We start from the raw sequence: 14,937 nt of genomic DNA, 5'->3' as shown, positions 1-14,937 counted from the left end.
TAGATGTTTCTGATTTAGTGGCATGATGTCATGCATTACATAGCTAACACTATAAAGTCAAGTCAATCTATTTGTTTCTCAAGCATGTGGAAAATGTATAATTAGTTGGAATTTACTTGAATCAAGTTGAATAAAGACTAAAATAATGGCACCACTCAATGTTGAATAATGAAAAAAGGAGAGCACATAGTTTTTGAGCATTCTTAGTAATTTTGTTGTACTCTGCTTTTCTTTGGCTTTGAGCGGAGGGCATCACAGATGTAATGGACAGCCTATCCACAAGAAAAAGTGACAGGCCTATCACATTTTATCATGAGAGCAGCTAGCTACTATTCAATCAATCAGATAATGTAAGATCTCATCACACTTACCCCATTCCACTTTGTTCTGGCGTGCGTAGAATGGCCACTGATGGGTGACGGTGTCTTTCTTCTTTATCCGTATCCTAGGAAACGTCTCTATCTTATGGCTTGTCAGTTGATCCTCTCATAATAGTCCCCCTAGTTAATAAAAAATCAGAGCAACCATATACAGTAACTTTTCAGAGATCCTTGGTCGGAGTGTTGTTATCTAGCTTGCTACGTTAATTTATGCAACTCAATCAAACAAGGTTTATAAAAAATATGACCCTACAAACAAATACAATAACATGTTTCAGTTCAATCACTAATACGCTAAAAACAAGATATCGTTTATCAGAAATGTTGTCTGATTGCTGAAAAGGCTTTCAACCGCTTGAATGACCTTTTTCTATTCAAAACTTTGGACAGCTTTCAACTTTCCAAAATTACAGTGAGCTAAAGTATTGGGAAGGTGACCATGTTTTTGTTGTTTTGGCTCTGTACTCCAGCACTTTGGATTTGAAATGATACACTGTCAGCTTTAATTTGAGTGTATTTTCATCCATGTCGGGTGGACCGTTTTAGAAATTTCAGCACTTTTTGTACATAGTCCCCCCATTGTACATAGTCCCCCCACACACGTCAATGATTGCATTACCATCCTAATATGACAAACAAGTGCTGAAGTGTAAACATTGATTGCATATTTTGAGTACTTACCAGCAAAAGTTGAGGCTTGTCCTCTATTCTGGTTCTGAATGTGATGTTACTCCAGCAAACATGGAGTCCGTTCCTTGTGGACTGTCCACGGCAGGCACGTCTTCTATCTAAACCAGAGTGAGCAATAAAGGGAACAGGAATGGGGAAATCATTTGAAATATACAAAGAAGAACACACTTGAAGAAGGCCATAATAGATGTTCTGATTTAGTGGCATGATGTCATGCATTACATAGCTAACACTATAAAGTCAAGTCAATCTATTTGTTTCTCAAGCATGTGGAAAATGTATAATTAGTTGGAATGTACTTGAATCAAGTTGAATAAAGACTAAATAATGGCACCACTCAATGTTGAATAATGAAAAAAGGAGAGCACATAGTTTTTGAGCATTCTTAGTAATTTTGTTGTACTCTGCTTTTCTTTGGCTTTGAGCGGAGGGCATCACAGAGTAATGGACAGCCTATCCACAAGAAAAGTGACAGGCCTATCACATTTTATCATGAGAGCAGCTAGCTACTTTCAATCAATCAGATAATGTAAGATCTCTCACACTTACCCCCATTCCACTTTGTTCTGGCGTGCGTAGAATGGCCACTGATGGGACCGCTGTATCGTCAGGAAACGTCTCATCTTATGGCTTGTCAGTTTGATCCTCTCATAATAGTCCCCTAGTTATAAAAATCAGAGCAAACCATTAACTTTCAGAGATCCTTGGTCGGAGTGTTGTTATCTAGCTTGCTAACGTTATATTTATGGCAACTCAATCAAACAAGGTTTATAAAAAATAGACCCTTACAAACAAATACAATAACATGTTTCAGTTCAATACAATACGCTAAAAAACAAGATATCGATTTATCAATAATGTCTGTTGATGCTGAAAAGGCTTTCAACCGTCTTGAATGACCTTTTCTATTCAAAACTTTGGAAGCTTTCAACTTTCCAAAAATATACAGTGAGCTCAAAGTATTGGGAAGGTGACCATGTTTTTGTTGTTTTGGCTCTGTACTCCAGCACTTTGAGATTGAAATGATACACTGTCAGCTTTAATTTGAGTGTATTTTCATCCATGTCGGGTGGACCGTTTTAGAAATTTCAGCACTTTTTGTACATAGTCCCCCCATTTTAGGGGACCAAAAGTATTTGGACAAATTCATTTACCTGTATTAAAGTAGTCAATAGTTTAGTGTTTTGTCCCATATTCCTTTACATTTGTTGGTTCCATTTGCTGTTTGTTTTGGTTGTGTTTCTGGTTATTTTGTACCCAATAGAAATTAATGGTTAATAACGTGTTGTCATTTTGGAGTCACTTTTATTGTAAATAAGAATAGAATGTTTCTTAACACTTCTACATTAATGTGGATGCTACCATGATTACGGATAATCCTGAATGAATCGTGAATAATGATGACTGAGAAAGATAGACGCACAAATATCACACCCCAAGACATGCTAACCTCTCACCATTACAATAACAAGGGAGGTTAGCATTTATTTTTTTATGGCTTTAACTTCCAGCAGTGTCAACAATCTTCACAGTCACGGCTGCGAGGTAAAAATATTTGCTCCGGACGAGCATTGGCTGTCTGTTGATGTACTCTTTTTCTTTTGTGAGGTTTATCTTCTCACACTTTGGCTACTTGATATCTATCTAGCAAACTCAAACTGCCGCTGTCTCAGCTGGCCTGCTGTGTTTACACTTGCGCACAGCCTATGCTTGCGCCCACCGTCGATGAATGAAATGCGTAGTCCGGAGAAAATAGTTCCAGAAATAACTATAATAAAAACATTATAATTTCATATATACTTGTAATGAATACTTAGACTACAAAGTGCTAACCACCCAGCCTTTGAATAGTTAGGTTCATTTCCATGCTTTTGAGAGGAGCTGAGTAGTAGATACTCATAGACTTACAGCAATTGCGCTAAGCTAACAATATGCTACCGTCAACTTCCTTCAAACTGCACACAGAGACATACAAATGGTATCCATGACATGAGTTTGTCTGACTCTTGGTAAATAGGACATTTCCCAAAATTCCAAAGTATCCCTTTTTTAACCATTAGTGGGGGAAATGTCAAACTGACCCCACGGGCAACTTCGCCGGACTCTTGTTGCACTGTTATCTAGGCTTGTTTACAAATATGGAGATTGATTCTTTATTCTTATTTTTCCTTATCAAATAGGTCCAATCTGGACCCATGGAATCAATACTCAGATCCCCAGATCTGGAATGCACTTGAGAGGACCCATATAAAGGAGATGGTAAGTAGGGATAGATGGTAAATGTTAACATAAATAGAGTAAGCAATACATTCCTATATCAGTTTAACCCCAATATATTGATAATGTCAGTATACAAATGTCAAGTAGTCCTTATGTGTTGACATCATACTATTTATTCATTGCCTTGTACACCTTCTGATAGTGTTACTAATGCTGACAGTAATTCATAACAAATCCTAGACCTGTGTAAGATTAAAGTTCCCCACTAGAGATTTTTTTAACAGTTGAAAACGATATATGTGGCTTGTGTTTTGACTCCATTTTGTCTCTCATCATGTTCAGATCAGCCAACTGCCCCACTCCCTCCAGTCCGAGGTGACAGAGAACGGAGAGAACTTCTCAGTGGGAGAGAGACAACTACTGTGTGTGGCAAGAGCACTGCTGAGACACAGCAAGGTAAACACACACAAACACAGACACATCACACATGCATGTGCGCACACACACACACACACACACACACACTCTAGCGTTGCATCACGTCTCTTTCTCTCCACACCACACACACACACAGGACAATAGACAAGGGCAGTTAGATTGATTTTCTCTTTTCTGTTACCACAGAGGAAAGCTTTTGTGCCTCACATCCTAATATTGAGGTAGTCACATAAGACGGGCAGAAGGCAGCAGCTTCTCCAAGGCGTAACATTGCCACCACATGGCTTGTGTTGTAATGTCACTCTGATTCTATACAATGCAGTTGGAAATTCAATCAAATGAGGATGACGACAAAAGACGTTTAGGGACTAGTCCTAGTTATAGCACTCCTTAAGATTGTAATATACACATCCATATTCAATGTTGTTTCTATATTGTTACTTCCTTATTCTACCAACCTTTGTGATTGAACCTCTGCAAAGTGTGCTTAAATGTGACATGTGTTTGGTTGCCAGATCTTGCTGTTGGATGAGGCGACTGCAGCCATCGACACAGAGACAGACCGGCTGATTCAGGAGACCATCCGCGAGTCATTCAGCAGCTGCACCACGTTGATCATCGCCCATCGCCTCAACACTGTGATGAGCTGTAACAGGGTCATGGTGTTGGACCAGGGACAGGTGGGTCTTCTGCACCACAGACATATAGAATGCGTCTCAATGGCACCCTATTCCCTATGTAGTGCACTGCTTTTGACCAGGGCCTATAGGGAATAGGGTGCCATTTGAGACGCTGCCATATCATTCTATTTCTTCTGTGTTTATTTGAGAGGGACTTGTAACTATTGAATCATACCAGTGGCTAATGAAACACATTTGACGTCTTCTAATTCTGGGTTTGTAGTATAGTGTAAAAATATATACAGGGCCTTCAGAAAGTATTCACACCTTGACTTTTTCCACATTTTGATGTGTTACAGCCTGAATTTAAAATGGATTCGATTTAGATTTTTTTTCACTGGCCTACACACAATACCCCATAATGTCAAAGTGGAATTAATTAAAAATGAAAAGCTGAAATGTCTAAAGTCAATAAGTATTCAACCCCTTTGTTATGGCCAACCTAAATAAGTTCAGGAGTAGAAATGTGCTTAACAAGTTGCATGGGCTCACGCTGTGTGCAATAATAGTGGTTAACTGGATTTTTTATTGACTACCTTATATCTGTACCCCACACATACAACTATCTGTAAGGTCCCTCAGTTGAGAAGTGAATTTCAAAGACAGATTCAGCCACAAAGACCCGGAAGGTTTTTCAATGCCTCACGAAGAAGGGCATCTATTGGTAGATATGTAAAAAGCAGACATTGAATATCCCTTTGAGCATGGTGAAGTTATTCATTACACTTTGGATGGTGTATCAATACACCCAGTCACTACAAAGATACAGGCGTCTTTCTTAACTCAGTTGCCGGAGAAGAAGGAAACCGCTCAGGGATTTCACCATGAGGCAAATAGTCACTTTAAAACAGTTAGATGGCTGTGATATGAGAGAACTGGATGGATCAACAACATTGTCTTTACTCCACAATACTAACATAATTGACAGAGTGAAAAGAAGGAAGCCTTTACAGAATAAAAATATTCTAAAACATGCATCCTGTTTGCAACAAGGCACTAAAGTAATACTGCAGAACCATGTGGCAAAGAAATTTACTTTTTGTCCTTAATACAAAGTGTTATGTTTGGGGCAAATCCAATACAACACATTACTGAGTACCATTCTTCATATTTTCAATTATAATGGTGGCTGGATCATGTTATGGGTATTCTTGTAATCGTTAAGGACTGGGGAGTTCCAGGATAAAAAAGAAACGGAATGGAGCTCAGCGCAGGCAAAATCCTAGAGGAAAACCTGGTTCAGTCTTCCACCAGACAGATGAAGTACAATAATCTAAAACACAGGGCTACACTGGAGTTGCTTACCAAGAGGTCAGTGAATGTTCGTGAGTCGCCAAGTTACAATTTTGACTTAAATTATGGCAAGACCTGAAAATGGTTGCCTAGGAATGATTAGCAACTAATTTGACAGAGGTTGAAGAGTTTTGAAAAGAATAATGGGCTAATGTTGCACAATCCAGGTGTGGAAAGCTCTTACAGCTGAAATTGCTGCCAAAGGTGCTTGTACAAAGTATTGACTCATGGGTGTGTGAATACTTATGTCAATTAGATATTTCTGCATTTCATTTTCAATAATTTAGCAAACATTTCTAAAAACATGTTTTCACTTTGTCATTATGGGGTATTGTTGTTTGTAGCTGGGTAAGAAAATAATAAATTTGAATTCCGTCTGTAAAACAGCAAAGCGTGGAATAAGACAAGGAGTATGAATACTTCCTGAAGGCATTGTATTTAACGCCTTTACACTTGTGGGAATTGGCCTATATGGATAGGACTAAATTGAAATGTTTCTTACAGAAGAAATATGGAAAAGATATGCATGACCATGGTAACAATTAAACAGGAACAGTTAGGAGATTGTGGGCAAATGATTAGACTAAAGGTGAGGACACAACAGTTTACCTGACACAATAATGAACCCAAACATTACACTGTTGCTTTTATGTGCATTTTACATTTACTGTACTTTTCATCTCATTTGACAATAACAAAATATGAAAATACTCTGGATACATTCAGTAACATGATGATAATATTCCTGGAAAATGTGGGACAAGTGCAACATAAGAGAAAAAAATGACATGGATTTGAGTGAGAGGTCTAACTGGTGTTTCCAAGTGGTGTCACACTTCTCCAAAGTGTGCCCAGTTCCTAAGTAATTTCAATGCAGAAGAGTATTCAACTATAAGGTGCTTTTTTGAGCTCTCCTAGCTGTGCTGTTGAGGAACTAGAGCAAGTACACGTGTAGTTGTTTTGTTTGGAACACAGCCCTGAAAACTCCTGCCTTTACACAATTACTGTTGTTTACGCAATCCAAAAGCGGTCCATTTTATAAATCGCAATCTGGGACAGGTGGGTATAATTTGAAAGCTTGTTCTATTGCCAACATGACTAGCTAAATTATAAAATACAATATTACACTGCTAGGCTTTCACAAGGCAATTCAAAGAAGCAGAACATCATTTTGGTGGGCTTAGAATAGAGTCTTAAGTGCATTGATGCGTGGTGCATGGCAAGTTTTCATCACAATACAACAAACAGGCTCATTCTGTTCAAGACAACCCAGGGTATAACGCCATGTCATCTTGTAATTGTATATCAAACATAGTCATCATAAACATTGACACTGTATATTACATGAGTTTTATGATATGGAAATGTGAAGTGCACATTTGGGCTCACGGGTGTTTGACGTCAAAGTGGTATTTTTCATTGTAATCCTCAACGTCTCATATTTCAGAATGCATTGAGTCCTCTTAATTTACAGCTTTTCCCTCACTCAGACAAAAAAAAATGTGAAAATTGCCCAGTTAGCAGGAGGGATGGGGGTAATTTCTTGTCACGGGGTGCTCAAGTTCAGAACGGCTGTCAGTCAAAACCCATACAGCGCTGTGAAGAACAGAGCCTGAGCTCTGACGTCATGTATAGTATGTTACTGTACAGCCACTGTGTTCCAATTTAGGCACTTATCAGTGTCCATATCTGCAATTTTCAACCTGTATATTGGTACGAGTGTAAAGGGTTAACAGCATATACTAAACAAAATATTTGATATACTACTGTATACCTAAGGAAACATTTTTCTAGTGGGTCGAAATACTTGTTGGTCAGAACTTGTTTATTTTCTTCATTCCAGATTTTGGAGTTCGACACCCCTGCTGCCCTGCTGGCAGATGACAACTCCAGATTCCGTGCCATGATCGAGGCATCTAACGGCAAGCTCAGTGACACAGAGCAGTGAACCGAGTCGAATGAGTACAAATTAGCGCTTATAAAACGAGGCAATACAGCAGAGGACATGACTTGCACAATCTTTGAAGATTACCATCCTGCCATGGAGCAAGTAAGATGTTATTTTAGAAGGCATTAACAGAGGTTCTTACAAACGCTGCTAAATCTAGTGATGTCTGTTGATTTCAAAAACCAATGATGACTTCATGAGTATGATGACAATGTTCCAAAAGACGCATCAAAGATGTGGATCTATTGAGAGTTGGGAGTATCGTACCTGCTGACCTTTACTGCTGTGTGGAAAGAGATGATTTCTCAGAGCCAAAAGGAGAAAGTGCAAATCAAGAGCAATGACTCTACAACGGCACTTTATATTCCATGATGAAACACTGAAGCGTCTGAGAACACTGAATGTTGCTTCCTTTCACCCTCTCTCTACAGGGCTATCAGTGAGACTTGGAAGAGAACGTTAAATTATCTATATATTTCACTGATATAATTCGAAAGGAACCTATCACTTGTATAAGCCTCAATGCTAGTTGGTGGAATGGATTTTATATTATGATATTTGCAAACAATACAGCCAGCACATTCATCAGTCAAATCACTGGGCAACTGAGACTTCCAAAGAATCACTTTGATACACCAAAGTAACCATTCCACATGAGCAAGGTCAGGAATATATTGACTGATAATATGTCAAGTTATAATAAGGCAGATTATTATATGGTAATCATTTCAGTGAATCCTAACAGATGCAGTGTATATGTGCCTCTACAGTTATGTCATTCGTTGTGTAGTAATGTTGTAGCCTATGCTTTTTGGAATTGCATTTGTGTTATGTTCTGTTCTGGGTGAATCTTATGCTGGTATGTCGGAACTGTATCTGCATAGTCTCTTGTATTGTTGCAGGGTATATGGCAGGAATGTCGTTTTTATCAACGTGTAATCATTCTGTTGTGTAGTAATAAAGCACAGTTATATTCATGGAATTGAAGAACAGCAAAACAGAGTTGTGGAACAAATAATGAAAGGTACTGAGTATTTAGAGTATTTTTTTGTTCTAAACAACCACAGACAATGTCTGCAAATCAGTTTTTTTGGATGACGTTTTGGATTGTAAACATCTAGATGCCTTAAAAAAACAAATGTTCATACACTGAGCAGACATTGTGTGCAATAAGCAATATGTTGCTAGAGAAATCGTAAAGATGGTCTTGTAAAAGACTTGCGATTGTAATTTGCTATATTTTTTTATTCTTAAATGTTAAGATTTTTTTTGTCATAGAAATGCTTTACCAATAAAAATGTTTTCATACTTGAAATATTGTCCTTGCATTCATTGTTCTCGCGTATGGTGCCTTCCTGGCATGCATGGTGCTCTGACAATTAATTAGATCAATAGTCCATGGGCCAGAGGGCCAAATTTCACATATTGGTCCACTATGGGGTGGCAAGGGTAATGTCTGTGAGCTATATTTTGGTATGATAACCACTATCGGACATTGATAAATTGTGGTAATCACTGCATGAATGTTATGACCCCTATGCGGTTAATTGGGACAACTGGATTTATGAAATGTATTATAAAACAACAATCTTCTCAAAACAAAGTATTGATATGTTATTAACTTCATAATACAACATGAAAGAAGGCATGGAACAATTTGAATGGTAGTGACATCTCTATGGGCCCAACGTGGAGGGTCAAAGGTCATACATGTATGCATTTTGGGGTATACATCGAGCCAGAATGGACGTACGGTAGAGGGAAGTTCTCCATTATGACATGGTACGTAGATAATCATCACCAAAAATCACAAGGAGACCCATTGAGCCATTTTTGCATTCGGAAAGTATTCAGACCCCTTCCCTTTTTTCCACATTTTTTTACATTATAGCCTTATTCTAAAATTGAGAACTTTTAAAAATGTAATCAATCTACACACACTACCCCATAATAACAAAGGGAAAACAGGTTTAGACATTAATGCAAATGTATTAAAAATAACAAACAGTAGTACCTTATTTACATAAGTATTCAGACCCTTTGCTATGAGACTCAAAATTGAGCTCCGGTGCATCTTGTTTCCATTGATTATCCTTTGTTTTTACAACTTGATTGGAGCACCTGTGGTAAATTCAATTGATTGGACATGATTTGGAAAGGCACACACCTGTCTAAATAAGGTCCTACAGTTGACATTGCATGCCAGAGCAAAAACCAAGCCATGAGGTCGAAGGAATTGTCTGTAGAGCTCTGAGACAGGATTGTGTCGAGGCACAGATCTTAAATGGAAGAAGTTTGGAACCACCAAGACTATTCCTGGAGCTGGCCGCCCGGCCAAACTGAGCAATCGGGGGAGAAGGGCCTTGGTCAGGGAGGTGACCAAGAACCGATGGTCACTCTGACAGAGCTCCAGAGTTCCTTTGTGGAGATGGGAAAACCTTCCAGAAAGACGATAATTTCTGCAGCACCCCACCATTCAGGCCTTTATGGTAGAGTTGACAGACGGAAGCCACTCATCAGTAAAAGACACATGACATCCCGCTTGGAGTTTGCCAAAAGGCACCTAAAGGGCTCTCAGATGATGAGAAACAAGGTTCTCTGGTCTGATGAAACCAAGATTGCTCTTTGGCCTGAATGCCAAGCGTCACGTCTGGAGGAAACCTAGCACCATCCCTACAGTGAAGCATGGTGGTGGCAGCATCATGTTGTGGGGATGTTTTTCAGCTGCCGGGACTGGGAGACTAGTCAGGATCAAGGAAAAGATGAACGAAGCAAAGTACAGAGAGATCCTTGATGAAAACCTGCTCCAGAGCGCTCAGGACCTCAGACTGGGGTGAAGGTTCACCTTCCAACAGGACAACGACCCTAAGTACACAGCCAAGACAACGCAGGAGTGGCTTCGAGACAAGTCTCTGAATGTCCTCAAATATGTCAGGAGAGACCTCAAAATAGCTGTGCAGCGACGCTCCCCATCTAACCTGACAGAGCTTGAGAGGATCTGCAGAGAAGAATGGGAGAAACTCCCCAAATACAGGTGTGCCAAGCTTGTAGCGCCATACCCAAGAAGACTTGAGGGTGTAATCGCTGCCAACGGTGCTTCAACAAAGTACTGAGTACTTGCTGTTCAGGGTTTTAGGCTGGGTTTTTGTGTAGAACTTTGTGATATCTGCTGATAGGGTCTGAATACTTATGTATATGTAATTACATTTTTTAATTAGCAAAAAATTCTAAACCTGTTTTTGATTTGTCATTATGGGGTATTGTGTGTAGATTGACGAAACAAATCATCTTAATCATTTTTAGAATAAGGTTGTAACGTAACAAAATGTGGATAAAGTCAAGGGGTCTGAATACTTTCTGAACGCACTGAATATACAAAACATTAAGGACACCTGCTCTTTCCGACCAGGTGAATGCAGGTGAAAGTTATGATCCCTTATTGATGTCACTTGTTAAATCCACTTCAATTCAGGACGCCTACAGCACCCGATGTCACAGAAAGGCCAAAAAGATAACCAAGGACATCAACCACCCGAGCTATGGCCCGTTCATCCAGAAGGCATGGTCAGTACAGGTGCATCAAAGCTGGGACCGAGAGACTGAAAAACAGCTTCTATTTCAAGGCCATCAGACTGTTAAATAGCCATCACAAGCCGGCCTCCACCCAGTACCCTGCCCTGAACTTAGTCACTGTCACTAGCCGGCTACCACCCGGTTACTCAACCCTGCACCTTGGAGGCTGCTGCCTTATGTACATAGACATGGAATCACTGGTTACTTTAGTAATGGAAAACTGGTCAATGTAATAATTTTTAGATAATGTTTTACTCATTTCAAATCAAATTTTAATTGGTCACATACACATGGTTAGCAGATGTTAATGCGAACGTAGCGAAATGCTTGTGCTTCTAGTTCCGACAGTGCACTAATATCTAACAAGTAATCTAACAGTTCCACAACAACTACCTTATACACACAAATGTAAAGGGATGTAATAGGAATATGTACATATAAATATATGGATGAGCGATGGCTGAGTGGCATAGGCAAGCTGCAGCAGATGGTATAAAATACAGTATATAGATATGAGTAATGTAACATATGCAATTTCATATGTATATACTGTATTCTAGTCATTCCACTCTGACATTGCTCGTCCTAATATTTACAGTATATATTTCTTAATTTCATTCTTTTACTTTTAGATTTGTGTGTATTGTTGTGAATTGTTAGATACTACTGCACTGCTGGCGCTAGGAACACACGCATTTCGCTATACCCGCAATAACATCTAAATAAACTCTGAAAAAAAAGAAACGGCCCTTTTTCAGGAACCTGTCTTTCAAAGATAATTCGTAAAAATCCAAATAACTTAACAGATCTTCATTGTAAAGTGTTTAAACACTGTTTCCCATTCTTATTCAATGACCCATAAACAATTAATGAACATGCACCTGTGGAACGTCGTTAAGACACTAACAGCTTATAGACGGTAGGCAATTAAGGTCACAGTTATGAAAATTTAGGACACTAAAGAGGCCTTTCTACTGACTCTGAAAAACACCAAAAGAAAGATGCCCAGGGTCCCTGCTCATCTGCATGAACGTGCCTTAGGCATGCTGCAAGGAGGCATGAGGACTACAGATGTGGCCAGGGCAATAAATTGCAATGTCCGTACTGTGAGACGCCTAAGACAGCGCTACAGGGAGACAGGATGGACAGCTGATCATCCTCGCAGTGGCAGACCATGTGTAACAACACCTGCACAGGATCGGTATATCCGAACATCACACCTGCGGGACAGGTACAGGATGGCAACAACAACTACCCGAGTTACACCAGGAACGCACAAGCCCTCAATCAGCACTCAGACTGTCCGCAATAGGCTGAGAGAGGGGTGATGGTCGGATTCGCGTTTATCGTCGAAGCAATGAGCGAGACACCGAGGCCTGTACTCTGGAGCGGGATCGAGGTGGAGGGTCCGTCATGGTATGTGGCAGGTGTGTCACAGCATCATCGGACTGAGCTTGTTGTCATTGCAGGCAATCTCAACGCTGTGCGTTACATGGAAGATATCCTCCTCCCTAATGTGGTACCCTTCCTGCAGGCTCATCCTGACATGACCCTCCAGCATGACAATGCCACCAGCCATACCGCTCGTTCTGTGCGTGAATTCCTGCAAGACAGGAATGTCAGTGTTCTGCCATGGCCAGCGATGAGACCGGATCTCAATACCATTGAACACGTCTGGGACCTATTGGATCGGAGGGTGAGGGCTAGGGCCATTCCCCCCAGAAATATCCGGGAACTTGCAGGTGCCTTGGTGGAAGAGTGGGGTAACATCTCACAGCAAGAACTGGCAAATCTGGTGCAGTCCATGAGGAGGAGATGCACTGCAGTACTTAATGCAGCTGGTGGCCACACCAGATACTGACTGTTACTTTGATTTTGACACCCCCCCCTTTGTTCAGGGACACATTATTCCATTTCTGTTAGTCACATGTCTGTGGAACTTGTTCAGTTTATGTCTCAGTTGTTGAATCTTGTTATGTTCATACAAATATTTACACATGTTACGTTTGCTGAAAATAAATGCAGTTGCCTTTTTTCTTTTTTTTTCTTTTTTTTTTCACCTTTATTTAACCAGGTAGGCAAGTTGAGAACAAGTTCTCATTTACAATTGCGACCTGGCCAAGATAAAGCAAAGCAGTTCGACACACAACAACACAGAGTTACACATGGAGTAAAACAAACATACAGTCAATAATACAGTAGAAAAATAAGTCTATATACAATGTGAGCAAATGAGGTGAGATAAGGGAGGTAAAGGCAAAAAAAAGGCCATGGTGGCGAAGTAAATACAATATAGCAAGTAAAACACTGGAATGGTAGATTTGCAGTGGAAGAATGTGCAAAGTAGAAATAAAAAAATAAATAAATACAGTAGGGGGAGAGGTAGTTGTTTGGGCTAAATTATAGATGGGCTATGTACAGGTGCAGTAATCTGTGAGCTGCTCTGACAGCTGGTGCTTAAAGCTAGTGAGGGAGGTAAGAGTCTCCAGCTTCAGAGAGTTTTGCAGGCGGCCAAAGGAAGAATTGGTTTTGGGGGTGACCAGAGAGATATACCTGCTGGAGCGCGTGCTACAGGTGGGTGCTGCTATGGTGACCAGCGAGCTGAGATAAGGGGGGACTTTACCTAGCAGGGTCTTGTAGATGACCTGGAGCCAGTGGGTTTGGCGACAAGTATGAAGCGAGGGCCAGCCAACGAGAGCATACAGGTCGCAGTGGTGGGTAGTATATGGGGCTTTGGTGACAAAACTGATGGCACTGTGATAGACTGCATCCAATTTATTGAGTAGGGTATTGGAGGCTATTTTGTAAATGACATCGCCGAAGTCGAGGATCGGTAGGATGGTCAGTTTTACAAGGGTATGTTTGAGAGGACGTTTCTTTTTTTGCTGAGTTTATGTGTATGTGACCAATACATTGATTCTTGATATGCCACACCTGTTAGGTGGATGGATTATCTTGGCAAATGAGAAATGCTCACAAACAGGGATATAAGCACATTTGTGCACATCATTTGAGAGAAATAAGCTTTTTGTGCAATGGGAAATTTTTGGGATATTTTATTTCAGCTCATGAAACATAGGAGCAACACTTTACTTTTTGCATTTATATTTTTGTTCAGTGTAGATGGGTTTTATAATTGTTCCTTTTGTCCAGGTGAGAAAGGGCAGTGAGGAGTGCAATAGAGATTACGTCGTCTGTGGATCTTTTGGGGGCGGTATGCAAATTGGAGTGTGTCCAGGGTGTCTGAGATGAAAATATGATGAGACAGCTTCTGAACAAATTGTTATCTCCATAGGCTAGGCCAGGTGTTCTCAAACTTTTTGGGGCCAGGGACCCCTTTTGTTACAGCACCCTCATAATCAGAACACAACTGAAGTGAGATAAACTCCTTGTATGCTATTTTTAACTGACTTTGGGCCATGTTAAGGAACATTTAAAAAGCCCTGCCTCTTGGCTTCAGAGAGAAAATTGATCCGTTTTCAATCTAATTTCCTGCAATTCTACACATTTTGTCACAGGCATAAATATTTTTGTTGTTGCAGCTTTAAAGCTAATATCATACAATTCTACACATTTTGTTTTAAAGCTTACATTACAGTGCATTAATGTTAAGAAATATACATTTTGGGGAATACAAGAAGTATTGAGTTGAAAAATGTATAGTTGGTGGAGTACTGTGGATATCAATATCCTTGTGAACCTCCCAAGCACATGT

General features: G+C 39.9%; 1 protein-coding gene across 1 annotated transcript in view; it reads left to right on the top strand.

Moving 5' to 3' along the window:
* wu:fb13g09 (ATP-binding cassette sub-family C member 5) overlaps positions 1 to 8,957 on the top strand; it is a 30,060-nt gene extending 21,103 nt beyond the window's left edge. Inside the window, exons 18-21 of the mRNA XM_023990300.2 lie at positions 3,251 to 3,329; positions 3,633 to 3,746; positions 4,244 to 4,408; positions 7,545 to 8,957. Coding sequence (XP_023846068.2) covers positions 3,251 to 3,329; positions 3,633 to 3,746; positions 4,244 to 4,408; positions 7,545 to 7,649 — 463 coding nt within the window. The 3' untranslated portion in view covers positions 7,650 to 8,957. The remainder of the gene's footprint in view (positions 1 to 3,250; positions 3,330 to 3,632; positions 3,747 to 4,243; positions 4,409 to 7,544) is intronic.
* Positions 8,958 to 14,937: the final 5,980 nt, after the last annotated feature.

Source organism: Salvelinus sp. IW2-2015, linkage group LG6.2 (assembly GCF_002910315.2).
Source record: "Salvelinus sp. IW2-2015 linkage group LG6.2, ASM291031v2, whole genome shotgun sequence".
Taxonomy (NCBI): domain Eukaryota; kingdom Metazoa; phylum Chordata; class Actinopteri; order Salmoniformes; family Salmonidae; genus Salvelinus; species Salvelinus sp. IW2-2015.
Note: the sequence above shows the minus strand (reverse complement) of the source record. Positions and strands in the feature narration are given on the sequence as shown.